The 27,487-nt window shown below is 48.7% G+C and overlaps 1 protein-coding gene across 4 annotated transcripts in view; it reads left to right on the top strand.

Moving 5' to 3' along the window:
* The window catches only part of Akt2 (AKT serine/threonine kinase 2), a 50,652-nt gene that overhangs the window by 3,744 nt on the left and 19,421 nt on the right, over positions 1 to 27,487 (top strand). Inside the window, exons 1-4 of one of the 4 annotated variants that reach the window (XM_034499566.2) lie at positions 10,682 to 10,836; positions 14,360 to 14,490; positions 23,260 to 23,388; positions 25,296 to 25,407. In XM_034499566.2, the coding sequence (XP_034355457.1) occupies positions 14,445 to 14,490; positions 23,260 to 23,388; positions 25,296 to 25,407 (287 nt within the window). In that variant the 5' untranslated portion in view covers positions 10,682 to 10,836; positions 14,360 to 14,444. Of the gene's footprint in view, positions 1 to 10,681; positions 10,837 to 13,460; positions 13,630 to 14,359; positions 14,491 to 23,259; positions 23,389 to 25,295; positions 25,408 to 27,487 lie in introns of those variants that run through there. The other 3 variants (XM_076930474.1, XM_034499557.2, XM_076930475.1) reach the window with 3 other exon arrangements.

A 27,487-nucleotide genomic window follows, 5' to 3' on the forward strand; every position in this document is an offset into this window, starting at 1 on the left:
AATCCCTACCGCAGCCATGGAGTGGTGGGAAGGCTAGGAGTGGGCAGGGTGTTGCATCGGGTGAAGATACTAGGGCACTGACAAAGTCCCAATTCTGTCCGATGTTGTACAGCATGACTTTAATCCCAGCACTGAGGAGACAGATGCTGGTAGTCTCTGTGGGTTCCAGGCCAGTCTGATCTACATAGCATGTTCCAGATTAACCAGGACTACATAGTAACACCCTTTTTACAAAACAGAAGTCCTTTGTGGAGACCAACAGGAGGGTAAGCAAGGAATGGGTTAGCTGCTAGGTGGTGAATTTGGGTGAGGCCATGGGGACCATCAGGAGCCTCTTTAGATGTAGTGGCAGGGAAGGCAGGACAAGTATGTGGGTGAGACAGGCCAGCCTGGGAGCAGCAGGGAGCCCACAGTGTGGGGTGTGGTGGAAGGATGAACTTGATGAGGTGTGCGATGTACCACACACAGGGAGAGGCCTGCAGGATTGAGTGAGTGCTGGTGGCCAGGGGATGGGGTGTATGCTGCTTCCTCAGCCTAGGAAGGAATTTGGGGTCTGAGGATTTACTCAGTTGGATGGTGATTTTGGCCTTGGAGGTTTTCAAGCTTCTGCCTAGGGCCAGGCACTGTTTCACATGCCTCCCACTTCCCCCTTGAGAGAATAACTGCCCTACAACTGCTTTGGTGGAGACCCACTGGTTGCCTCCCTCTTCTGTGGTTTCACACTGTGTTCCCCAGGGCCATGGCTAGTACATTTAGGGATTGAGGTGGGGACTCAATGGGCTGACTTGTCTATGCATCTTCACTAGCCTAGCCAGCTACTGTTGCTAAGAAACGGTATGAATGGCTGTCACACTGACAGGAAGGGTCTGCCTACTCCTTCTCCAGTTAGCTCCAGAGTTGGAAGGAATGGGGTCTTGGGCCTTACCTTCTAGTGAGAGTGAGGACCAGCTTGTAATGTGACAACATAGCAGGTCAAGTTTGGTGTTATCAGGGCAAGATACATAGAGGTTAGGAGAAAGGAGCGTGATGACACTATTTAGTTTTGATTAAATGGTCAAGGAGGGTCTTCCTTAATAAGATCGACATGAGGGCTCAGCTAGCGTATCATGATGGAGTCATGACAGGCCTGGGGTGAAAACCTTGAGGATGGAAGGAATTGGCTCTGGCTGTCCACTAATGCCCTGAAAGCCCCTCTACCTGTGTTGGGCCCCCAAGTGGAAGGGGATGGGATGCTGTGTTTGTATGGTTTGGCTCCTGGGGTCCCCTCAGCACAAAGGTGCTTAGTGGCCTAAATGAGGATGTGTTTTAGTCTGGCCTGTGAGCTTTATCCCTAAGGCTTAGTGCATGGTCAGGCACCCTGGTGTGTGTTTTCCAAGGCATGATCTGGAGAGAGTGAATATCTTGGGGTCTACACAGATCCCATGGAAGGAGGATGGGAAGAGGCATCTTCTGTGGTTGATCCCAGTCAGGCCTCAGGAGAACACAGGACTGCCCTTCTGTGGGCCTCTCTAGCTTCCCAGAGCTATGTGCAAAAGGCCCTCAGCCACTGGGCCTCCGGGCTGCATGGTGGGGTGGTTCCATGGCAGACTCTTATGGACAGCCAGCCAAGCAGTGAGAGGCCCAGCCCGGGGAGACGGCCTAGGAGCAGGACCAAGAGGGAGGGAGGATGCTAGTGTGGGAGGACTACAGGGTGGGATCTCAGCCTGGTCCTTTGGGCCCGGACCCACTGCCAGCTCGGCAGCTCGGGACCCACGACAGGGCCTGTGCTCTGGGTGGGCTGTGCAAGAACAGCAAGCTGGGCTGGCTAAGGAGAAGCTCCATGTCCGAGGCCCCTCGGCAAGTTCCCGGAGCTCAGCTGCCTTGCGCGGAAGCTCGTCTACAGATGTTGTTTCTGAGGGTGAGGCCAGAAATCCAAGCCTTTCTCCATTTGCCACCTCGATGGCCTTCCTGAATGCAATGGGGCAGCTGCCACTGCTCATCTCTTTCCAGAATTAAGGCTCCTCCTTCTCAGCTAGTGATTAGACCTGGGGTGGCTGAGGGAGAGCCCTGGTTTTAGTATTTTTGAGGTTGCTGTGGAGTCCTGAGCATCTCGGTTCATTCTCTGAGGTGAAGTTTGTTCAGTTAAACTTGGAAATGTTCCTGCAGGGTCATGGGAGGCTTCAGGGAGCTGGTGTGTAAGAAAGCACCAGCCTGTTGAAGGTACTTGATTGATTGGGTTCTTGTTACTGTGGCACCTGAGAGCAGAGAGGAACTCTAGAGTGGACAGCTTGTGCTTGTGGACTGGAGGTGTGGATTCAGGGTGGATGTTTTGGGAGCCTGGGGCCTGATGAGCTATGATATGGTGCTGGCTTACATTGTACTCCTGTGTGTGCACTGTGCACTAGCACTGTATCCACACATGGTATCCTGGGGTATGGGAAGGGCTCTTATTTCCAGTTAGTAGGTGAGACACTGAGGCACACATGTTTTGCTTATTTTGGTTGTGTGTGGTGCATTCACTTGAGTTTATTGGGTGAACATGCCCATGTCAGGTCTTTTGTGATTTGCTGCCTTACTGCCTTGAGACAAGATCTCTCACTGAACCTGAAACTTGCTGTTTCAGCTAGGCCGGCTGCTCAGTGAACTCTGGAGATCTTGTCCCTACCCCTCAATGCTGGGGTTGCAAACTTAAAACTTTATGTATGTGAGTGTTTTGCCTACATATCTGTCTGTGTACCATATGTATGCCTGGTGCCTTTGGAGGCCAGAAAAAAGGGGTCAGATCCCCTGGAACTAGAGTCACAGATGGTTGTGAACTGCTCTGTGGGTGCTGGGAATATTTGCAAGAGCAGCTAATGCTCTTAACTGCCAAGCCATCTCTTCAGCACTCTGCCTGGCTTTTTCTGTGGTGGCTCTTGTGCTTGCAGAGCAAAGGCTTCCACCCTCTGAGCATTTTCTCAGCCCTGGTTTTTGCGACAGGATCTTGTAATGTAGCTTGGGCTATCTGAAACTCATCATTCTCTTGCCTCAGTTTCCCCAGTGCTGAGGTTACAGGCATATACCATCATGCCTGGCTATGTGAGGTTTTTGTTTGTTTTGTTCTGAGACAAAACATAGAGGAGTTCCCTCTATAGCCCTGGGTGGTCATGAACTTTTGTTGATGGACCTGTCTCTTCCAAATTTTGAAACAATGAGAACAACTTGATCAATCGATTGATCTATCTATCATCTATCTATCTATCTATCTATCTGTCTATCTATCTGTCTGTCTGTCTGTCTATTTGTGGCTGGCCTGGTACTTACTCTGTAGACTAGGCTGGCCTCTGACTCACAGAGATCCACCTATGCTGGGATTAAAGATGTGTACTACAGTGCCTGGTTGGCTTATTTTTATATTCCACGATCTCAGTAAGTTTTTATTGAGCCCTTCCTATGCCATGTATGGTTCTTGTTCCTGGGATAGCTCCCAGTCTAAGCAGAGTCTAAGCACACTGATGTGAGTGGCCTGGAAAAGGAACTGGTCTTGGGAAGCTCTTAAGGAGAGAGCAGGTAGGCTATAATGGGGAAGTCAGGAGGGGTAGCCTGGGCAAGGTTGGGGGTTGAGCTCAGCAGAGTTGGCTAGGGTGGCTGGAGCTGAGGGAGTAGTCAAGGATACAAGGCAAGAACTTGGAAGTGAGGAGTCAGGGCTTCATGTCCTCAGAGTAAGGGCAGGGAAGCAGGTAGGGTGGCTATATGAGGAGAGGCTGGATGGGGTTCAGGTAGTGGCCTGAATGGGTGGGAGATGAGTAGGCACAGAGCCAACCATAATCTGTTTTATAGATGGGCTCTCTTAGGGCCCAGCGTTTCAAACTGGGATCCAGAGACCTTGGGAGCTGGGGGGACTGGGGTAGTAGAGACTTCAGCTAATTCATTTTCATTTAGATGGTATTTTATTTAAAAAAAAAAAACAAAAAAACTTAGCAGGATCTGGTGGCACATGCCTTTAATCCCAGCACTTGGGAGGCAGAGGCAGGAGCATCTCTGTGAGTTCAAGGCCAATTTAGTCTACAAAGTTCCAGGAGAGCTGAGCCTGTTATACACAGTAACCCTATCTGGAAAAAAAAAACCCAAAACAACAACAACAACAACAACAACAAGAAAACGTAGCCATAGGCAGTGTGCTGTGAGTCATCTCTGTGACTCCACTCCAGCCCAGTCACAGTGTTAATAAGCTGCTTCCCTGGCCCTTACTAGGGTTCCGGATGGTCCTGGATTTGACAGTTGGGCTTTGTGTAAACGCTGCCATTTCCCAGGCTTGTCAGGTCCCCAGCTGTACCCTGAACACACCTCATTAAGAATGCTGTGGCAACACAGGCATGTAAAAATCTGTCTTTGGCTCTTTCAAGACAGGCTCTCACTAAATAGGTCTGGCTAGCCTAAAACTTCCTGAGTAGACTAGGTTGGCCTTGAACTCACAGAGATTCCCCCCTGCTTCAGTCTCCTGGCTGCTCCTATACCCTGTCTAATTGTCTTTGTGGTAGGTAGTATAAGCACATTCTTTGTCTTGTTGGTGCTCAGTCCTAGCTAATAGACAAGGGCGCAGAAGAGCTCTGAGTAGACCCTGGAAGGGGCACAACAAGATTCTGTGGTCACTGAGGCCTCCACTTAGCATGCCTGTGTCCTGGGAGGGATTGGCATGGATGGGGCTTCTAGTCAGGTGCCATGATGCCTTCTCAGCCAGAGAGCTCTGCCCACCATCCTCCTCCATCAGACTCCAGGAGTCATATGCCAAGGGTTTATGGAGCTGCACATGCAGCATAATAGCTGCTAGTTATGTGCTTGATTTTTACGCTGAGTGATTACAGTTAAAGAAAAGGGAAAATGGGGTTCTTCAGCACTCTATCTCAGGTGTTCTGTGTCTACAGTTCTGCAAATGCAAAAGTTGGCTTGGTTTGTTCTACTTTAAGGACAGATGTTTCCTGCACTGGTTCAGTGCATTGTCCTATGTGATTTGTGTTCCCAGTTTAGGCTCTGGCGTCAGCCTGCTTATCTGCGTAATGGGGAAAGTGTTACCACTTATCCATCAGGACTCATGTTAGCTTTTACCAGCATTTTGGGGAGTCCTTCCCAAGTAACTTGCAATGGGTAAGCAAGCCCCTGATTGATTGTTCTTGGGTACCCTCCGAGTACTAGCCCTGCTTAGAGCACAGATGGGAGACCAGGGGAGGAGTGAAGTGGTTAGCCAGTTAGAGGCCTGCTCTGAGTGCGCACGCGCTGTGTGCATAATGTGTGTTGATGTCTGCAGGGTGTCTGAGACAGTGCTGGCCTTGATATGGCAGAGAGAGCAATGTGAAAAGGAGTGATGGTTCAGTCTTGGGAGCAAAGGCAGAGGGAGTTGCAAGCCTAGGTCCAATGGCAGAAGTTTAGTCTCTTCAGCTATTGTACTGTAGCTGTCTAGTTGTTGGCACTCTACTTCCCATCTTGACATCTTTTTGTATCAGATATAGTTCCTATGGTCCCCAAGTGAGGCACACGCTGTGACTGTTGAGACCAGTGGAGAGGAAGGCTGTGATATAGCCTCCCACTGAGGACCTGCATCCCTGCACTAGAGGCACAACAGTGCAGCCTCTCACCCTGCCGTCTTAGGCCACAGGTCTCTCTATCTCTTTCCCAGGGAGAACTAAAGCCTTCAGAGATGCCAGGCCTGGCTCTCTGGCACCTTTCTCACCTCAGAGCCTTAGATCCTGCCAGCAGTGCTCTTCTTCCAGCTTTCCATGTGGCTTGTCTGGTTCACATTTTTGCTCAGATGTTACCATCTCTATGAGCCTTTTTGTGACGTCTCCTTGGTCTTATGTATACTGCCTTTCTCATGATTTTGGACACTTTGAATGTGCTATATAATTTACCTATTTATTTTGCCTTCTCCTCCCACAGCAGGGGTTCTGTTTGGTCACAGAGAAATCCTTAGTGCCAGTCCTGGCATAGTGGACACCAGATTTAGGGATCTAGTGAGTGTGGACTGTTTGATTTTACCTCCACCTGGGGGTCTGGAGCACAGAAGCTCTGGGTCTAGTTGTCAGCCCCCTGGAATTATAAAGTTCTAGGTCTGGCCCTGTGATGAGTAGTGCTTACGGCTGGAAACAGTGGTGACCAGGGTAGACTCTGTTCCTACTTTGTGCAGATCCTGGGCCAGCAGAGGCCACATTGCCAGAGGCAAGTAGAGGTCCATTTTCTGAAGGGAGGGGGCAGGCTGAGTGTCAAGTGTCCTTGTCTTGGGAGGGGGGACATTCAGGGAAGGTTTCCCTGATGATGGAGAATTGTGCTGAGAGAGCACAGTGAACAGCATCCTAGCTAGGAAAAGCAGCAAATGCAGAGGTCCTGAGTAAGAGCAGATTCTTCAAGGGACCCAGAAAAGAGATGATTTTCTGTCTTGGTCTGATGAGGCTGCAGTTCAGAGGCAGGGCTGAGGCAGGTGTCTTTGACAGCCTTGGTAAGGGCCTCGGGTATGTTCCACGTGTGCCTGGGAGAGACCCTGTGTACTGTCAGCTGTGCTTGGAGAAGCCCACTGAGTGCAGCTGGTGTTCTTGGTCTGTTTGGAGAGCATGGCTATGCAGACCAGAATACTTGACATGATTTCCGGGGGTTCAGTAAGGGGAAGGTGTGTGTGTTGGGGGAGGTGGTAGAGAAGACAAGGAAATCTGTTCTGGGCTTATTCTTGTCCCAGTCTTTGGCAGCTGCCTACACCTTCATCCTGCCTTCAATCCTACCTACTTCAGGAGACAGATGGGTGGGTGGGGGATGTGTGCTGAAGAGGAAAGTTAAGTCTTTTAAAAGCCACCATTTCACCAAGGAGGTGGAGTAGGTAAAACTTTACACGTTCAGAAATACCCAGTGTCTCCACCCACAGAGGGAATAATAATAATAGCTGACCCCTGCAGCTACCGCTTAGGAAGTGTTCAGTGTGGGCCCCAAAGCTGCCTTGAGTCCTGCACCCGGAGTTGTAAGTTCTGTTTCTGTGTATGTTAGACTTAAGCACCTGCCTCCTTGGGCACTGAAGCTCAGACCTGGAGATCTCTACTGATTTTCTAAAAGATCTTCACTAAATTAAGGTGTTGAAACCAGTTCCGACTATCTAAAGTAGTCAGACCTTGTCTTAAAAATACACGAAAATATTATGTATAACAATCCTTGTCTCCCTCCTCTTTTTTTTTTTTTTTTTTTTTTTTTTTTCTTACGCTGGGATGGAATCCAGGACCCCATATGTTAGGCAAGCATGCTCCTGCTGAGCTGTTCCCCTTAACTCTCTGGGTGGTTTTTATTTTGAGACTTGGTTTCAGTAAGTTCAAGACAGGCCTTGAACTCTCTGTAGCACGGGAAGGCTCTGAGTTTGTGATCTTTTGGCCAAAGCCTTATGAGATCTGGGATTATAGGCCTGTGCCACCAGGCCTAGCTTTGGCACAGTATTTCTGTGTGTGTATGTGTATGCATACATACATGTGCCATGCTATGTACATGGAATTCAGAAGATAATTTGTGGGAGTTGGTTTTCTTTGCCATGTAGGTTCTAAGAAATTGAACTCAGGCTGTCCAGCCTGGTGGTTAAGTGCCTTCACCTACTAAACCATCTTAACCAAGAAATTAGTACCTTACTGGCAGCGCCCACCCACAAGAGGATGGATAAACAAACTAGTGATTGTCCAAATACAAAGGGCCACGGTGCTAAAACACAGTAGACAAACGACAGGAGACCCAGAAGAAGAAATTAAACAAGAAATAACTTTCAGGGCCTGCCAGCTGTACTTGCTGGTGAGGGACCGATCTCTCTCTTGTGCAACTGTACTGAGATCAAGAAAGGACTGAAGGCCGAAGTGGGAGGACACATGCATCCTCCCACTGAGGCAGGCCTCCCTCGAGGGAACAGCTGATAGTGTTCCCTTGTGACCACATGGCTCTGTTTTACTCTTTGTGGTTTTGAAAAAGTGCCTTTCTCTGCACTCCATCACAGAATGTCGCCAGCCATACAGAAGAATTCCAGCTTGGGAGTTGAGGTGGCGCGAGAGAGCCCAACTTGGGTCTCTGAGCTGCCAAAGCAGGAGTCTCCCATTTACCCAGAAAGGTGCTTGTTTCAGCTTCCCATCTAGGAATGCCTGGCCAGGGTAAGAGGACTCCGGAGTTCTGAGGACCTAGGTTTCAGTCCCAGCTCTATTGTATATTGGCCATAGGAGTGAACTCACATGTGTGGTCAGCTCTGGGCATGGAGGAGAGGTGATTAGAGATGGTCCCCAAAGGGCTCTAAGTACAATAATAAATTTCCGGTGAGATTTATTCTGTTTAAGCAGTAGCTGAGAACCACGCATGGTTACAGACACCTGTAATCCCAGCATCTGGAAGCTAAGGCTGCCCTGAGGTTTGAGGCCAGCCTGGGCTACATTATAAGGCTATTTAAAAGATACACACATACACACACACACACACACACACACCAAAATGTTGTTGAGTGCATAGGTACCACATAATCTTATGTATCACTCAGTAACATTGTTTTAAGTTGTCTTTAGGGCTAGGTATATGGTTCAGTGGGTAAAATAGAAGGGCCTGAACTCAATCCCAGGACTGTGCTTGGGGTCTAGAGACAGGCAGGTCATCGGGAGCTCCGGTCCAGTGAGAGACGGTCTTACTAGAAAGGTGGACAGTGCCTGAAGACTGTGCCCAAGGCTGTCCTCTGGCCTTTACATACAGTGTGCACGTACACCTGCACACACCCACACTTATGAATATGCAGACACACAAAATTGTCTTTAAGACATTGTATTTCCATTCGTCTAGTTCATGTACTAGACAAAGGTCTAGTTCCTCAGTGGTATTCAGAGGTCCTCTAGAAGCCAAATATCCCAGCTCTGGGTTCGGATAATTAATACATGACACCAAGGACCTGGGCTGCCAGAGGAACAGACTAGAGTCTACCTTGTCTTAGCTGGGCATCCTAAAGAGCAAGCTAAGCTGGGCAAAACAAGGCTCCCCGGGCTTAGGCTGTGAGGTTTGCATAGATCCCAACAGTGTCCATATCCTCCCTCCACTTTGGGACTTGTGATCACTAAAGCCAGAACCCATCCATCCTCAGCACAAACCCTTCTGTGAGGCCTGCATTGTCCCTCTTTATTTTCCCAGAGGCCTTCTATTCCATTCTGCTTATTCCTTCTATTCTATTCTGCTTAGCTTCTGAGACACCAAAACACCTCAGTGGCCCTGTACACCTGTTTCTCAAGAGAAGGGAACCACAGGGCACAGGCTAGGCTCTGCTTATACCACTTTGAGAAGCCTTCTACACCCCTTCCGTCAGCATGGGAAAAGCTGGGACTCTTGCCTGTCCCAGTTATCACTGGATCCAGTTATCACAGGCTTGCCGTATTGTGCACACAGTGGGTGCTTGATAAAAATATAGAATGGCTGTAATTCCACAGACGTGTAATCCCATCTACTCAAGAAGCAGAGCCAAGAGGATTACAAATTCAGCCCCTTTTGGGCTATAGAATTAGTTCTAGGCCAGTGTAGGTAACTTGAGACCATGCCTCTAAGAGTTAAAAAGATGTTTTAGGGTATGGCTCAACAGAGAGCTCGCCTAGTATGCACGAGACCCCAGCTTTAGTGCCCATTTCTGGAAGGAGAAAATCCATGAAATGAACATATGTAGAACAAGGCCTGGTACCAAAAACAGCTCACAAGGAGCTCAGTTACCCTCTGCAGGGGGCTGTGGCCTCTCACCCCCTCAGTGGCCCGAGGATGGCAGGGATCTGCACTTCCCAATGGCAGCATTATGGGGAGCTCCTTCCTGACACCTCAGGATCCTGCTGAGACAGTGGCAGTGAAATTCCCCACCCCATTTTGTTCCAAATTCTGTCACCTACTGCTGATCCAGGCCTTACCTCTTAGAGGAGGAACTGCTCAGAAAGAAAATTCAGGCAACTAACGTGTCGTTGACAGTCAGTATCTGCTTGTGGGCACTCGGGTAGAGGGAAGGGATCTGTTTTTTTCAGTAGCTGCTGTTAGCTGGTCCACTGCTTACAAGAGCATTTGATAAAAGTTGGTGGTGTGGAAAATGTCCGTATGCTCAAAGGAACATCTGCCATGGAAATACTGCAGGAAAGTGTGGCTGCTGGGAAACTACTGGGTTTAGGTAGCCAAATACTGACTTTTAATTATTACTGATCATTTTCATGAAGACCTCACCATTTTGCATTCCTGCAGTAGGCTATACTTAGCACTGTGAGTTTTTGAGGTTTAGCTCTCCCAGGCAGAGAGAATCACTGAATCTCTTCATAACTCATGAGATTTGTGTTTTTGGTTTAGGCATTCTTTTCTGTGAGGGACCCTGTTCTGTTCACCTTGCCTCCCAGGTGTCGTGTGTTTAGTCAGCAGCTACAGTCCCAGCTCTGGCCCTCTGGCACACTCAAATGTGGACACTCTGGGAAGCAGCAGCTAGTGTGTGATGGAGACACAGTGGCTCCCTGCCTGTGTGTGCTGCAGAAGGGCAGTCAGGACAGGTTTCCATGTGCGCTTAAGTTCCACAGGCAGGTCTCTGTCCCCCTTCTGAGTGTCCTCAGCCTGCAGCTCCTCAGTGAACAGGCCATCTGCTTGGCTGTGCTGCCTGGAATTTCATCACCGCAGGACTGCGTCACAGACACCTCGGCTGAGGCGCCACCCTTAGTGGGAGGACGGCTGGAGCCAGGCAGGACGCAGGGGATCTTCCAATTCCTCCCCCTGCTCTTGACTGCCTGAGCTGCTGCTGACTTCTTAGTTGCTGAAACGAGACTGTAAAAAGTGGCTCTGGTGTGTGGAGCTGTGGCCAGGGCCCCTACCACTCAGCTGGGAGACCCCAAGGTAAATGGCTTCCCTTCGCTGAGTCTCTGTTCTCACTTGGGCATGTTATAGTTCCTCTGGTAGGGTATTGGGAGTTCCCCTGCCCTGCTTAAGACCACCAGGTTGGCAGTGGCCCTCAGACTCTGAAACCCTGACCAATCTTAGCCACACCTGGCTGCCTTCACGTGGCTTTGAACAGCAGCAGCTGTGGGGAGGGCTCTGCATTAGACAGCAGCAGAGGCTCACACTGGGTGTTATCGTATTGTTACTGGGTCTTAGCAATGGCAACATTGCTTTGGGCTCGTAGTTTCCTACGAGCTCATCAGAAAGTATTCACAACTGACGCATACCTGGGCACAGTTTAGGATTTTGTTTTTGGGGTCTCAACCCTAGGCCCTGAGCAGTGTCTCTGATTTCCTCTGCACTGTGCTCCCACCATAAAGCTTTTGCATTTTCAACTTTCCTGTCTGAAAATCTTTCCATGTTCTGCTCTGTTCACTCCTTGGTTCCTGAGGTTTTGCTCCCACACACAGTTCACTGTGCAGCAGCATGGCTGGCCCCATTCCCCGCTAGTTCCTCCTCATTATTCTTCTCAGCACCTCTCCACCCCTTGACATTGGGGTGTGTGTGTGTGTGGTGTGTGTGTGTGTGGTGTGTGGTGTGTGTGTGTGGTGTGTGTGTGGTGTGTGTGTGTGGTGTGTGTGTGGTGTGTGGTGTGTGTGTGTGGTGTGTGTGTGCGTGTGTGTGGTGTGTGGTGTGTGTGTGTTTGTGGTATGTGTGTGTTTGTGGTGTGTGTGTGTGGTGTGTGTGTGTGTGTGGTGTGTGTGGTGTGTGTGTGTGGTGTGTGTGTGGTGTGTGTGTGTGGTGTGTGTGTGGTGTGTGGTGTGTGTGTGTGGTGTGTGTGTGCGTGTGTGTGGTGTGTGGTGTGTGTGTGTTTGTGGTATGTGTGTGTTTGTGGTGTGTGTGTGTGGTGTGTGTGTGTGTGTGGTGTGTGTGGTGTGTGTGTGGTGTGTGTGGTGTGTGTGTGTGGTGTGTGTGGTGTGTGTGTGTGGTGTGTGGTATGTGTGTGTGGTGTGTGTGTGTGTGTGGTGTGTGTGTGTGTGTGCGTGTGTGTGGTGTGTGTGTGTGTGTGTGCGTGTGTGTGGTGTGTGTGTGCGTGTGTGTGTGCGTGTGTGTGTGTGTGGTGTGTGGTGTGTGTGTGTGGTGTGTGTGTGGTGTGTGTGTGTGGTGTGTGTGTGTGTGTGTGTGGTGTGTGTGTGTGTGTGTGGTGTGTGTGGTGTGTGTGTGTGTGTGTGGTGTGTGTGTGTGGTGTGTGTGTGTGGTGTATGTGTGTGTGTGTGTGTGGTGTGTGTGGTGTGTGTGGTGTGTGTGTGTGTGTGTGGTGTGGTGTGTGTGTGGGGGGGGGGGGTTCTATCTTCCTTCTTGAGAATGTGAGTTTTGTAAGGCCCATGACTATGTCTTCATGATGTTCTCTAGTGTCTGCCGTCCAGGACACACTCAGGGAAGACTGGCGGTGTGGGCCAAGTTCAGGTGTTTGTACACTTCAGCCTGTTGTTGAGAATCAGCTCATTCATTGCTTGACAATGTCAGAGCTGGGCTGGCCCACTTTAATAGTATTGGTAGGTGTGGAGGAGGGGTTTGCCTGAAAGGTCTGTAGATGTACTCAGTGCAGCTTTGGAGATTGAAACCTGAGCATGCACTGCTTCACTGAGGCCCCCCGAGGAGGGAGGCTGGAGGGGCTGGGCAGGAGGCACTGTCCTGATGACAGGCCCTTGCTTTCCAGGTTCAGGAACCATTCTTGTGGCCTGGTTGGTATAGGGAGACTTTGTTCTGTTTCCTAAGTGCACTGGGGAGCTGTGAAGGGCTTGGACATGGAAAGACAAGGTCAGATGTAGATGGCGGGATCAGAGTGAGACTGAGGAACATGGGAGAGGCCTGAGTGAGGAGGAGCCAGGGCTGCAGGACTCCAGCCTGTGCAGACAGTGTGTGTGTGTGCAGGGTGGGTGAGGGCCAGTTGCAGGAATGAGACAGTGGAGGCAGATCTGTAGAGCCTTGAGTGCTAAACTGAGGATTTGGGCATTTTTGCCAAGGATGATTTTAAGTTGAGGAAGGGCAGAGTGTTTGTTTGTTTCTTTGTTTGTTTAGATGTTCTGGAACTCACTTTGTAGACCAGTTTGGCCTCCAACTCAGAGAAATCTGCCTGCCCCTGTCTTGCAAGTACTCGAATCAAAGGCATGAGTCATTATGCTTGCTTAAGACTGAATCATTTTTGAGGGTCTCTTTGGCTACTGAGTTGGGGACAGGGAAGTAAGACCCCAGGAGGATGTGGAATAGGATCCTGTCTGCCACCTTAGAGAGGGAGTGGGAGGCTGACGGTGATGGATATTTAGGGCAGAGGGCCCCTGAGCGCCTGTGTGTTTGGGGTCTGTGTGGGGAAGCCCTTGTTGCTGTTTGGCCCCACACTCCTTCATTTCCTTTTTAGCCTGGAGTCCAGCTTGTAAGTTCACACCCTCCTGCCCTCCCTGTCTTTGGCCACCTTGCCTTTCCATTGCTTCCTCCCACTTACCTCCCTTCCTTTTGCCCAGGGCCTGGGCAGCCTGCCACTGTCACATGCCAGGCAGTACTGTGTCCAGCCCACCCGCTCCCCTGGGGCACGAGAGAAAGCTGATGCCCATGCTGTCCCTAGAGCCAGCTGCCACTTCTCCAGGGGCCTCTGTAGCTCCTGACCTGCTGTCCGCAAATAACCCTGGGTTGGAAGAGGCAGGCACAAGGCACTTTGGGCTCCATGGCCCCTGTCCAGGCCCAGGCTTCCAGGTAAGGGCCCAGCTGGTAGCTGACCACAGGCATCCTCCTCCCCTCTGCTCAGGGAACTTGAAACTCAGCAGCAGCTTCGGCGTCCGTTAGTCTGTTGGCTGTTAGTCCCTGAGGACAGATGCATAGGTCTTCTTGGAAAAGGAACCAAGACCTTGGTCAAACCCAGGACAACTCTAGGCCCCAGACAAGTATATGTGCAGTAGGTTCCTCCAGGCTGCCAGAGCTTTTGAGACTTGTGTTTTCGTCGCTCTTCTGGTGGGAACACCGAGGTCACTGAGGTTGGGGGTGACATGGGTCTCCTTGTACTTGGGGGAAGCAGTAGTTTGTTTAATGTGGCAGGTTGATTTGAAAAGAAATGAGTGCATGCGTGAATCTTGGGGGCAGGCAGATGCTGGTGGCTTTGGGCACACCCTGGTGCCCAGGGCTGTCTGATTCATGCTGGGTTACCTCAGTGCTGGGGCATTGGGTGAGGCAGGGGGCGGAGCTGTGGCTACCTGGCTTTGTTCTGTCCAGCCATAGCTGGGAAGGAAAAAAGAGCTTTGGTGTATAGCCTGGGCATATTTGACTCTTTTAGGAACCCATGTTTCTCCCTCACTACTGGGCCCCAAGAGAAGAACTCTCCCCAGCTGCCTGGCTGGCAAGCTACAGAGCAAAAGGGCCTGCCTCTGAACCCAGAATGGGGCAGGGCACATCCTTCCCACCTTCACAGCCCCTCTCTTGTTTCTTGTAGACTGTACTGTATCCGAGGAACCTCCTGCATGTCCTGCTGCCCTGAGCTCTCTCAAGCTAGGTGACAGCGTGTTAATGCTGCCACCATGAATGAGGTATCTGTCATCAAAGAAGGCTGGCTTCACAAACGTGGTAAGGGTTCACTGCTCAGCAGATTGTGCATCTCTGTCTTATATCCTGCCCTCCTCTAGCGCCTGGTGCCACACGCAGCCCTGGTGCCCTAGCTGGATACCCTGAATGAGCCCAGATAAGGTTTCGGGCTCTGCATCTTTGTTGGTGATCTCATTCATGCCCCTATCTTATGAGTAAAGAAACTGAGGTCTAGACAGAGTAGTCACATAAAACTCAGTCAAGTGATAGGCAACATTTATTTATCAAATAGTCATTGATTGTAAGGTTCTGGGACCTTGTAGAGGCCATGCTCTGCTGGGAGTGGTGACACAGTAAATGAACATACACAGTGTTAGGTGGTAAGAAGGCCCATGCAGATCAGGTCAAGGAGCTGAGCAGAGACAGGCTCACGGGGAGGCACTCTAGGAGGTGACAGTGAGCAGAGCCTGCTGAAAGAGGTACCTGGAGAAAGAGCTACAAAATCGCCTGGAAAAGGTATCATCCCGAGGGAGAGGCAGAAAGGACAAAAGCCCCGAGACTTGCATGTGTTTGTTGTTTCTAGGAACATTGTAGCTGGAGCAGAGTGAAGTAGAAGCTGGACAGAGCAGACTCAAAAAGCCCTGCTAGCCATGTCCTTACAGATGATCAGAAGCCTGAGATGTTGAGATCCAGGCGGGACTTAGTTGTGTGATAGGAAGCACAGGCCCTGGTGAAGTCGTAGATAAAGAAGAGACTAGACCTTGAGAGCCCAGGGTCCTTTGTGCCTTGCACCAGATGCCATGTGACATTGGAAGACAGATAAGAAGCAGCATGTGCTGAGGAGTTGGCTTTGTCACTATTGGCCTTCAGGGACCTTCTCTTGGGGAGGAACGGTGCTAGGCCAGAGGAGGCTGGTCACAGACACTTGCATTCACTCGGTGCTTAATTCATAGAGTGACTCCTGTGTGCTGGGAGCTGCTCTAGATCCTGGAGACACAGTGGTGAGCCAGCCATGCTGGGACCCCATTTTTGTAGTGACACGTCACATCCTGGAGAAGATTAGGTTTCCAGACAGACCTTTGTATCCAGTAGTGGCATGACCTGTGCTGTGGAGTAAAGTCAAACAAGAGAGGAAGGAGGGTGTGAGGCTTGCAGCAGGGAGCCATGCTGCATCTGGTGGTTGGGGGTGGTTTCCTGGAAGAACAGGGGAGTCCCATGGTTCACAGGCAGCCTGTGGGTAGATGGGGCAACCAGGGCATCCTGAGGGGAGTGAGAGGGGCACATTTGAATAACAGATGGTGATGTCAACCTGTCTTGCCATCCCTGGCCACAGACAGCAGCAGTCACAGGGAACAGGATGCTGCTTAGGGCCAACAGAACAGTAGAGGAAACCCCATTTCCTGCTGCCTTCACAGCATGGTGGCATTTTGGCACCCCAGCCCTTCAGACTGAGCCCTGAGTTTGAGACTGTCAAATGCAGCCATCCAAATATGGACACCTGACAGGTTCTGACCTTGGCTCTGCCACTTCGTCTTGATGTGACACTGAGTAAGCTGTGCCATCTGTTCTGGTTTTTTTTTTGGTTTTTTTTTTTTTTTTTTTTTTGGTATTTTGAAATGGGATCTTACTTTGGTACCCCAGGCTGATGTCAGCATTTCGGTAATCCTCCTGCCTCAGCCTCCCTAGTGCTAGGATTCTAGATATGTGCTACTATGCTTGGTTCTGAGTCTGTAAGATGAGTTAACAATCCAGGTGTCTGGTGTCAGCACCCTTTAGGCAGGATTTTCATGTGGTATGTTTACTATGGTGTCTTCATTGCCTCAAGAAATGTTTCCCATATAGTAGGTGTTCAGCAAACAACTGCTGAATGGATGATTGGGATTGTATGAAATGATAGCTGTGCTAGGGTGTGCCAGGCTGTTGGACTCCTGTCCCTTGGTTGGTGTTTCCCTAGGCTTATTGCATTAAGGTGTTAGGATGTGGGGAGGTGGCTAGAGTGGTGACTACTGAGTGGTGGGGAGTTTGTCTGTAGACCAGACATAGCTGACAAAACAAGTCTTGGCTCTGGCTCCTTCTAGGGCTTCATGTCTGTTTTTGTGGTAAGGGCTCAGGTGAATTGGCTCCTGGCCTGTGCTTGTCTGTTGTCTGGCTCACCTGCCTTGAATACACAATGCGTATACACACAGCTGCACTCCTAGATCATCTGAGTGCTGACTGGTAGAAGGAAGGCTCTGTTACCACCCGATAACAGGGCATCTGTGCTAACCCATTCCCACTTCTGGTGGTTAAAATAGTTGGTATTTTACTGGCTTGTTCCCAGTCTGTCAGGTCTCAGGCTGTGCCCAGGCAAGCCTGTGATGTTGAGTTTTCATGTATGTGCTCTCAGGGTACACTAGCTGCAACAGTGATTGCCAGGGGCCTTGGCACAAGGCTGCAACACTAAAGTGGGTCCCTGGCCCTCTGATGCTAAACTTGACTGCTCAAGGTCTGGCCCAAATATGTGCTACCTCACACTCAGCAGGGTCTGAGGATATGGCTGACTGGAGGGTTGACTGCCACCAGGTCCTGTTTGTGACTCGACTGTCACATCACCACCACCTTTAGCAGAACACTCTGTCTCCCCTGCTGGTGTGGAGGCAGACAGCATAGTAGTCAGAGTGTGAGTTCTGGATTCTAGTGCCAGCCAGCCCAGAGAGCCAGCCCTATGGGTCTTGCCAGGAGCATGAGGCTCTCTGACTCCGTTTTCTCATTTGACTGTAAGGTGTAGATTGTGAGAAGTTTTTTCCCTTTCCCTATAGGCTTCTTGTTGTTAAAGTATGAAACACCACAGATAAGTGCCTGGGTCATTAGCTCACCTATGCCAGTGTTGGGATAAAGAAACAGCAAGACAGTCTTCACACCCCGTGCCCCACCCAAACTGTAGCTGCTGCTTTTAGGGTATTTTGTTGTTACTGCTTATTTTTGTTTGGTTTGTTTAAGTAAGGCATATTGTGGACCCTAGCCCAGGGCCTTGTCATGTTAACAAGTACTCTGAGCTACAGCCCCAGCTTGACTTTTCTAACTCCTCCCACCCCCATCAAGGTGAAATTCCCATAATATGAAATAAACCTTTTTAACTTGTATAACTGAGTGACATTTATGGTAACCAGTTTCTCTAACCCTGGAACCCACTAAGCATTTGTCTAGTCCACCTCTCCTGCCCAGCCCTGGCAGCCATTGCTGTGTTTCCGACACGTCACAACACTGGATCCATACTGTGTGTCTTTGCGACTGGCAGCTTCTATTTGGCAGAGTGTTTTTGTGGTTATTCTGTCTTATACCTTGTGTCAATCCTGCATTCCTTTTTTTTTTTTTTTTTTTTTTTGGTTTTCCGAGACAGGGTTTCTCTGTGTAGCCCTGATTGTCCTGGAACTCACTCTGTAGACCAGGCTGGCCTCGAACTCAGAAATCCGCCTGCCTCTGCCTCTGCCTCCCAAGTGCTGGGATTAAAGGCGTGTGCCACCACTGCCTGGCACATTCCTTATTTTTTAGCATTTATTTTTTATGTGTGTCTGTTGTCTGTAGGTATGCATGCATATGTATGTGGGTACCCATGGAACCCTTTTAGAGTTTCAATTACAGGAGATTGCAAGCTTCCCAGAGCCAGTTCTAGGAACCCTACCTGAGTCCTCTGTAAAAGTGGGAAGCACTTTTAACCACTGAGCCATCTCTCCAGCCCCTTATTTCTTCTTATAGCCAAATAAATGTATAGGTATATGTCTTAGGATTTTAATTGTGTGAAGAGACACCATGACCACTGCAGCTTGTATAAAGGAAGACATTTCACAGGTTTTTTTGCCCTATTTTTGGGTAGTGTTTTCACTTTCTTTTTGTATCCTGTCATACAGGAAATTTGGAGCTTTGATGACTCTATTTTCGACTTTTGGTGTCACTTACGACTAAATCCAAGGTGACAAAGATTGAATCCTATGCATTCTACTAAGTATTGATTTAAAATAGAATTTTTTGTACGTGTTGCATAGTGTGAGGTAGAGTCCAGCTGGCCCGCTATCCTTGCTGCTGGCTACTCTTGGCCTCCCTTTGCATCCGTGGACTGGAAATGCTTTGTTATGGTTTGATTTTTGTCTGCCCTGCTGCAGTGCATGTTTGGTTATGCCACAATGTTGCAGTTACTGCAACTCTGTAACAAGTTCTAAAACTGAGAAATGGGAGTCTTTCAACAAATAAACTCAGTTTGGCTCTGGGGCTCCTTGCAATGCCTCGTGGATTTAAGAATTGGCTTTTCACTAGACTTGGTGGCATACACAAGTAGACAAATAAAATACATAGGAATAATGCACCCAATATTCATGAATTGAAAGACTTAACCCTATCACATTCTAGGTTCAGGTGCTAGCAAATCCCTATAGGGTTTCTCTGTGTAGCTCTGGCTGGCCTGGAACTCACTCTGTAGATCAGGCTGGCCTTGAACTCAGAGATCTGCCTGCCTCCTCTGCCTCCCACATGCTGGAATTAAAGGCATACCCTACCATGGCCCGGCAACTCAGCCTACTTTTTTTTACACAATCCAGGACCAACTGCCCAGGGTTCACATAGGCCCCAGTGGTATGGCCTCCTACATCAATCATTATAAGAACATGACCCATAGACTTGATGGAGGCATTTTCTTGAGGTTTGGCCTTCCCAGATGACCCTAGCTTGTGTCATGTTTACAGGAAACTCATCAGTACAGAAAAGTATTTTTATTCAGCTGGGTGTGTGGTGGCGCAAGCCTTTAATCCCAGCGATTGGAAGGCAGAGGCCGGTGCATCTCTTGAATTTGAGCCTAGCCTGGTCTATAAATTGAGATCCAGGACAGCCAGGCTACACAGAGAAACCCTATCTCAGAAAACAAAACAAGAAAAGAAACAAAAACCTCATTTTTTGTATGTATTTTGGCCACATGCATGTCTGTGTGCCATTCACAGGCAGTGCCCACAGATCCCCTGGAACTGGAGTTTCAGACCAGTGTAAGATGCCACCATGTGAGTGCTGGGCATCTAACTGGGGCTCTCTGTTAAGAGCAGCCAGTGATCTTAATTGCTGAGCCATCTCTCCAGCCTTCCAAAATTGTGTGTGTGTTTACACTTTCTCTGTGTAGCCCTGGCTACCTACCTACACACACACACTTTTTAAATGTATTTTTGCCTGCATGAATAGAAGTGCACCATTTGTGTGCTTGGTGTCCACAGAAGCCAGAAGAGTGTGCTGAATCCCAAGAACTGGAGTTACTGCTGGTTGTATTTCTCCATGTGGGTGCTGGGAACTGAACCCAAGTCCTGCAAGAGCAACCGGTTTTAACTGCTGAACCTTTTGTTTGTTGTATGGAACATACTTGACTTGTGTGGTGTTAACATAATTTATTAGCTCTCATAATTATTTTGGAGCTTTGTTTTTGTGCTTTTGTTTTTATTTTTCTCCCCCTTCCCTTCTCCCTCTTGCTCCAGCCCCTCTCACTCAGGCCTCACTCACTTCTCTATGTAAGTACACTGTCAACTGTCTTCAGACACCCATATGAGGGCATCAGTTCTCATTTCGGATGGCTGTGAGCCACCATGTGGTTGCTGGGAATTGAACTCAACCTCTGAAAGAGCAGTCAGTGCTCTTAACCACTGAGCCATCTCTCCAGCCCTGATGTTTGTTTTTAAAACCAGATCTCTCATTATGCAGTCCAGGCTTGCCTGGAACTCACAGTGTAGCCCAGGATGACCTTGAACTCAAGGCAGATGTAGACAATCATGCCCAGCTTTCTTTGCTTTTGAAATAAGGCCTTGTTATGTAGCCCTGATTAGTCTTTAATGCTTGGTAATCTTACTTACTGCCTTAGCCACTCCTGCTCAGTGGTACACCACCATCTGGCTTTGAGCTCATGGTGATCTGCCTGTCTCAACCTCCTCTGTGCTGGGCTTACAGGTTTATACAACTATACCTAGTCTGCCTGCCTGCCTGCCTGCCTGCCTTTTGTCCTTCCCCTCTCTGTCATCCTCCTGTTTCTTCCATTGTTGCTGTTTGCATCTTGCTATGTTGCCTAGGCTGGCCTGAATACTTGCCTCACACAAGTCTTCTACCTCAGCCTTTAGTAGCTGGGACTGTAGAGTCATGTGCCACCATGTTTGGCTTGTTTTTCCTCCCACATTCTCAGTAAGCCAAAGTTATCCTTGCACTTGCTGTGAGGCTGAGGATGATAGTGAACTTGTGTTCTTCCTGCTCCCATCTCCCATGCCTGGATTATGTAGTGCCGAGGCTTATTACATTCTAGAAGTGCTGTGCCAGCTGAGCTATGCCCCAGCTTTGTTTGGATTCTTCTGTGGTTTTTACTATGTAGGATCTTGTTTCCTGCAAATAAAGATAATTTCACTACTTTTTCCTTTTCAGTGTGGATGCCTTTTTTAGTTTTGGTCAAAAAAAAAAAAAAGTGATTGCCCTTAGACCTAAGTGACAGTTCAACTACTTTGTAGAGTGGAGAGTCAGTTCATGGTGAGCAGATAGTAAGTTTGCTTAACATTGGTGCAAACAGACATCCTGGTATTATTCCTGACCTCAAGGAACCTTGCAATCTCTGCTTTGTGACAGTGACAGCAGCATAGGCTTTTCCCCACTTTGTCATGTTGATCCATTCTGTTCCCAGGGAGTTGAATCCACTGTGGTGAAGGGTGGGCTGTGCTCCATCAGATACAGATACCGTCTCTGTCAGTCCAGGTGCCTGAGCTGCTTTCCTATATTGACTTCTTTTCATAGACTCAACTACTTTTTTTTTTTTCCAGTTTAGAGTCATTTCCCTTTTATTTTTATATCTAATAAGCTGAATTCATAGGGAGTCCATCAGCTTAGGCTCCTTTCCATTTGTAGACCTTTTGAGGTGGGGGCAGGGAGCAGGTTGGCATGGCCATTGGACCCAGGAATCTTTCTTTTTGGCTTCCTTCTTTCTCTGCTCATCTTCTCGCACCCAGTTCAGGAAGCCGTCGGCTTTTGGAGTGCATCATATGCTCAATACCCACATTAATTCTCCTGGCAACCCTCCTGCCCTGAGCTTGCTTGTTTGTAGCAGTGCCAGTAGCATGCTGGGTGCCATTGTAGACTCTTCCAGTTTTGCCATGGTAACTTTTGTGAGCTGTTCCTTTGTGAGTACTATCCATCCCTTTGATGTGTACACTACTGCTCTTCTTGTATATTCCCATATATGTGGCCAAGGGAACAACTCTGCATTTCCTGAAAGGCCTGGAGAAAAACTGTTGGTGCCTCTAATCTTTTCCTTTCCTTTGTGTTTGACATTTAGCAAATGACTGGAAGACAGAGGCTCCAACTGGTAGCTGAAGTGTATATTTACTTGGTCGTAGTATACAGTTTTCTTCTTCAGAAACAAGCTATAGACTATTTGGTTTCACTCTAGACTAGGCTGCCCTGGAGTTCCCTAGTTGTCCAGAACTTCCAGGAATCTTTCTGCCTCAGCCTTCCTAGTTTGGGATTGCAACTGTGAGTTACCACAGCTGGCTTCTGTTTTACCACCCTAAAAGAACCTTTCTCACATTGGCTCTCACAGTCCCATCTCCAGGCAATCTCAGGCAACCTCTAATCCACTTTTCATCTTCATAGAGTTAGCTATTCTAGACATTTTATGTATATAAATGGGAATGGATGGATGGATGGATGGATGGATAGATAGATAGATAGATAGATAGATAGATATTCTCTTTATTTTAGGGAAACATGTCATAAATTAGAAGCATGGCACTCCCAAGTTCCATGAGCATCATAGTGTAGCCACCCCAGAATGGAAGACTTGAAGTTGCAGGGTTGACTGAAAGTCTCACACTTTAGAGAATCCTGCTGAATATTACCATCCTGGCAAAAGGACAAAATTCAAAGTGCGAGCTATGCTTTTTTGCAGAATGCCTGTCACTTTGACAGTTACAGAGTTGAAATATTGAAAGTCAGAATGGCCCTCAGTGTGTGCTCCTTTGTGATTGGCGTTTCTGCTTCAGGCAGAAGTGATGGGTCAGCTGCTTCATAGAATGGAGCAGCAGACTGTCATTTCTTTTTAGCCCATCACTGTAGGCATAAATTATTTGCAACTACTTTTAATAGGGTTCAACCTCTTCTAGCCACCACCCAGCAGAGGTAGTGGAAGGGAAAAGTTATTAGGATGTGGGGGAAGTGTCAACCTCTCTTCTAGCCACCACTCAGTTCAGGATTAGTTCTTTGGGGCTGAGCTCGATCTTCTTTGTCAGCAGTTCAGTCCCTTAACAAACACCAAACACAACTGATCGTATTTCTGCAGACAGTCCTCTAGGCAAGTAGACAGCAGGCACGAAACAGCAGTCATAGTCCAGTCCTTTGAGCAAGCAGACACCAGGCAGCCATAGTTGAATCCTGAAGAACTGCCAGGCTCATCAGTAGGTCTAAGGCGAGGCAGTGGAAGCAGCAAGCTGCCACAGGAACCTCGAGAGCAGTTCTTGTTTTTGAACCCTGGGCACCCCTTAGGACAATCCATATGGGCACAGGTAGCTTGCTCCTGCCATATATACTAAGGTGGTGTTGCTCTGGGACACGGTAGCAGGTGACTTCCTGCCAAGCATAACCTGTGGATCACTTGGGCCCAGTGCAGTGCCCCAGCCTGCGTCAGCAGGTGCCACCTCCAAGGTTCCCTTGGGAGAGACTCATCTACCTCTTCCCAATGTTGTCCCCTTGTGAGTCACTGTCACCCTGGACTGCCTGCCTGCTGGGATACTGTTTAACTTTCCCTTGACCTTTTCTCCTCCTGCCTTGTTTCAGGTGAATACATCAAGACCTGGAGGCCCCGGTACTTCCTTCTGAAGAGTGATGGATCTTTCATTGGTTATAAGGAGAGGCCCGAGGCCCCTGACCAGACCTTACCCCCTCTGAACAATTTCTCTGTAGCAGGTGCGTTTCAGGGCCAGGAGGCTGGAGTTCCACAGCTGATGGCATTGCTGGCAGGTGTTAGGGACACATGGGACACAATTATGCTTGAGTGGAAACCTGTCTTAGGCCTTTCACCCTCAGATCTGACTTCTCTCCTTTCTTGCTGTTGCTCTTTGTCAGTGGGTGTTTCCTTTCTGGGGATAGTGAGAAGTCAGGATACACCTCACTCTTTTTGGCCCTGTGGTTCTAGCTGGTGTCCTGTCTGCTCTATTAACAAAGTTCTCCCTCCTCTCTCTGTCCCTCTAGCCAAATAGATGTTAGCATCTGACTGAGCTGCTTCAGGGCTTACCATATGTCCTCAGTTCCCTCTGTGGTATCTAACTTGGTGTTTTCTTTGTGTGTATGTGTGGGTTTTTTGAGGTAGGGTCTTGATATGTAGCCCTGGCTGTCCTGGAACTCACTCTGTAGACCAGGCTGGCCTCAAACTCATGGAGATCTGCCTGCCTCTGCTTCCTGACTGCTGGAATTAAAGGTGTGAGCTACCACTGCCCTGGTTTCTTTCTTTTTTTTTTTTTTTTTTTTCCTTTTTGACCAGCCTGACAAGCCCAATAATCCCCTTGTGCTCTTGTCTTCCTCCACTGTAGACCCAACATCTTGTTCTTATCATAGCTGCTGATAATGTTTCATAGACTACCAATATCCATTACCCGAGAATCCATTGTCTCTGAGGGCCTTGCTGTAGCTTCTGCTTCACCTTTCTGGCTTTTCAGTCTCTGGAGCCCAGCCTAGTGCCTAGCTCTTCTGCAGAAAGCCTTTTTCTGGCAGCTCTCTTCCTGTGCCCATGGCCCTGCCACATCTGCCACCTGCTCCAGCTTCTGACTTGATCTGCTAGCCCATCTCTAACAGCTTCTTGAAAAATTATCTGTGGGTAGCCTCAAGGACTCCCGTCCTCACCATATCCCAAACTGACCTTCCTGTCCCCTGCCTACCATCTTCTCTTTCTCCTATCTCCATCTGAGGCAATCCTGTTTAACCCTAGATCTCAGACAGTGACCTGGGTCTGGCTCTAGATGCCTCTCCCTGCCCTGTACTTCAGTGCCCTTTTCTCCCCAGCTCTGCTCTGCTGTGCTGTAGCCTATTAACCTTGGTTAACTCTCTGTGCTGTCTCTGGCCTTCAGCAAGAAGGACCTGTCTCAGTCTTTGCACATCCCCTCCATGACCCCAAAGACAGAGACTGGATTCCTCAGTGTGATTTCCAGGGTTCGGCCTGGCCAGCTTGACCCACCTCTCCAGATTTGAGGCTTCTGTCTCCTGTGGCCTGCCTTGCACTGTACCACTGTGTTTTGTTAACTTGTTCCCCTTGCGTTCTGAGTTAGATACCTTCTCTGTCTTTTCCTGTCTGGCCATGAATCCTGAGTTGTTGCTGCACGCTTGACCTTCAACACATGTTGGACTTCTGTATTTGGCAGGCTGAGGCAGCCAGAAATGCCTTTCTGGACTGCAGAGTGAGTTCAAGGACAACCTGAATAACTTAGTGTAAGACCCTGTTTCACAAGAAAAAGTAAGCTAGAGTCCTCACTCAGTGGCAGAGCCTTTATCTGTTGTGAATAAAATCCTGAGTTTCATCTCTGGAACCGTGGGAATGGGCTGAAACCAAGAAAGTAAGAACTGTGTGGAGGAGGAGCTGGTGAAAGCCTCGTTGTCACTTGTGACCCATCCGTGTAGTCCTTCCCACAGCTTGGGGTTTCTTTGTGTCCTTGAAGAGCAGGTGGAGACTGTGACATCCTGTACCCTCGAGGACAGGGCCAGGACTATCTCAATTTCTGGCATCATCTTGTATAGGGGTTGGAGCACAAAAGATGGTGTGGTGAACTTGGTCTGTAGACAAAAGGACCATCCCCTCAGTCTTTTCCTGCCTGTACCCACAGAATGCCAGCTGATGAAGACTGAGAGGCCACGACCCAACACCTTTGTCATACGCTGCCTGCAGTGGACCACAGTCATCGAGAGGACCTTCCATGTAGACTCTCCAGATGAGAGGTGAGTCTGTACCTTTGTGTGGCTGTCCTGAGAGTGGACAGCCCTGGTATGAAGGCAGGCAGGAGGGGTAGGTGGACAGAATCCTTTGGGATGCTTGTCTTCCTATTTTTTTTTTTTTTAAGATTTCTTTTAAAGATTTATTTATTTATGTTATCTATATGAGTACATTGTTGCTGTTGCTCTGAGGATATCGGATCCTGTTACAGATGGCTATGAGCCACCATGTGGGTGCTGGGAATTGAACTCAGGACCTCTGGAAGAGCAGTCAGTGCTCTTAACCACTGAGCCATCTCTCCAGCCCCTGGGATGCTGTTCTTTAGCTGGAGTTCTTCTGGCATGGGATCTTTCCAACTGGAGCTGAGAAGAGCTGGGATGCTTGGTTTAAAGACATCATCCACTCCACCCCACTTACATCTTCAGACTCTGGGAACATATCAGAGTCTTGAGAAGAAATGGGGTTCTTTCTGTTCATGACCCTGAGATTTTTCAGCTGTATTCCACATAAGCACTTTCAGTGATTCTAGGGCACTGGTCCAGAGAGTCAGTTACAAAGATCAGTGTAGGGGGCTAGAGATGTATTTCAGTTCTTAAGTCTAGCCTGGAGTGCATGAGGCTGTGCCTTCAGTTCTCCAGTACTACATAAACATGGCATGGCAACACATCCCTATAATCCCATCACTAGGGAGATGGAGACAAGAGGTTTGCCCTTGGCTACATAGTAAGTTCAAGGCCAGCATGGCATACATGAAACTTTGTCTTACAAAAAGGAATTTAAGCCTAGTGTAGTGGTGTATGCTTATGATCTCAGTACTTGGGAGACTGAGGCAAGAGAAATATAGTTCTAGGCCTTTGTAGGCTACAGAATGAGAAAGGTCAGTCTGAATAACAATGGCCACCTCATCTCCCTGCCCTAACCCCCAAACCCCAAACCCCAAACCCTGCAGCTTGTAGTTTCTTTGTTCCTGTCTTATGATTTCTATTGCTGTGAAGAGACACCATGACCACAGCAATTCTTATCCAGGAAAACATTTAATTGGGGCTGGCTTACCAGTTCAGAGGTTTAGTCCATTATCATCATAGCAGGAAGCATGGCAGCCTGCAGGCAGGCACGGTGCTGGAGAAGCTGAGAGTTCTGCATCTGGATCCATAGGCAGCAGAAGTGTAGACTGGGCCCAGCCTGTGCATAGGAGACCTCACAGCCCACCTGTACAGTGACATCTTCCTCCAGCAAGGCCACACCTCCTAATAGAGCCACTCTCTATGGCCAAGCATTTTAGTACAGGAATCTATAGGGGTCATTCCTATTCAAACAAGCACAGTGCCCTTGAAGAGCAAGTGGAAATTGGGCACCCAGTGTCCCAGAGGCCGAACTGCTGCACTCTGTCTGATCTTACTGCTTTCACTGAATGGTATGTTTGGGGAACCTTTCTAACTAAAAAGAGCAGCTGTCACTCCCACTGTGTTCTTTCATTTCTTTTGTAGCAGCCACACATGGGTGTCCCTGAGTTATTTAGCAAGTTCTAGGGTGATATGTTTTCAGCCTTGAGCTCATATAGGAAGTGTTGCTGTGAAACATAACATGTATGCCTTCGGTTCGCATGGCTTCTGTTCCAATACATAGGATGCACTCTTCTGAGGCTCACAGGAGTCCACATTTCTAATATTGAGAGATTTTCTGTCAGGCAGGTCTAAAAGTATCCCCGTAACCTTATGTTGTCAAATGCTTCCTAGTTGTCTGAGCAGGGTTAGGTTTTATTTGTATGTAGGTGAGTTTGCCCTTGAGGAGGTCCTTGTTCTGAACTGTCTGTTCAGTGGTTTCTCTCTCTTCCCTACTGGAGCTGGACTGCTGTTCTCATTGATGTCTCTGTGTGGTAGACAATTCTTCCTAGTGTGGAAAGTGTTCTTCCTCCTACTCTGTCTGTCCTCTTGAACTTTGCTTTGAGGAACACTCCTCTTGCTCGTCCACATGGCAGAGCCTCTGCTGTACCTATGGGAACTCTGAAGAAGGCTGGCCTAGGCCTGCTTAGCATTTCAGATGTAACAGTGGAGAAAGAGAACGTTTACTTTCTTTGCCCACCCT

This window comes from Arvicanthis niloticus, chromosome 1 (genome assembly GCF_011762505.2).
Source record: "Arvicanthis niloticus isolate mArvNil1 chromosome 1, mArvNil1.pat.X, whole genome shotgun sequence".
In the NCBI taxonomy this organism is placed as follows: Eukaryota; Metazoa; Chordata; class Mammalia; order Rodentia; family Muridae; genus Arvicanthis; species Arvicanthis niloticus.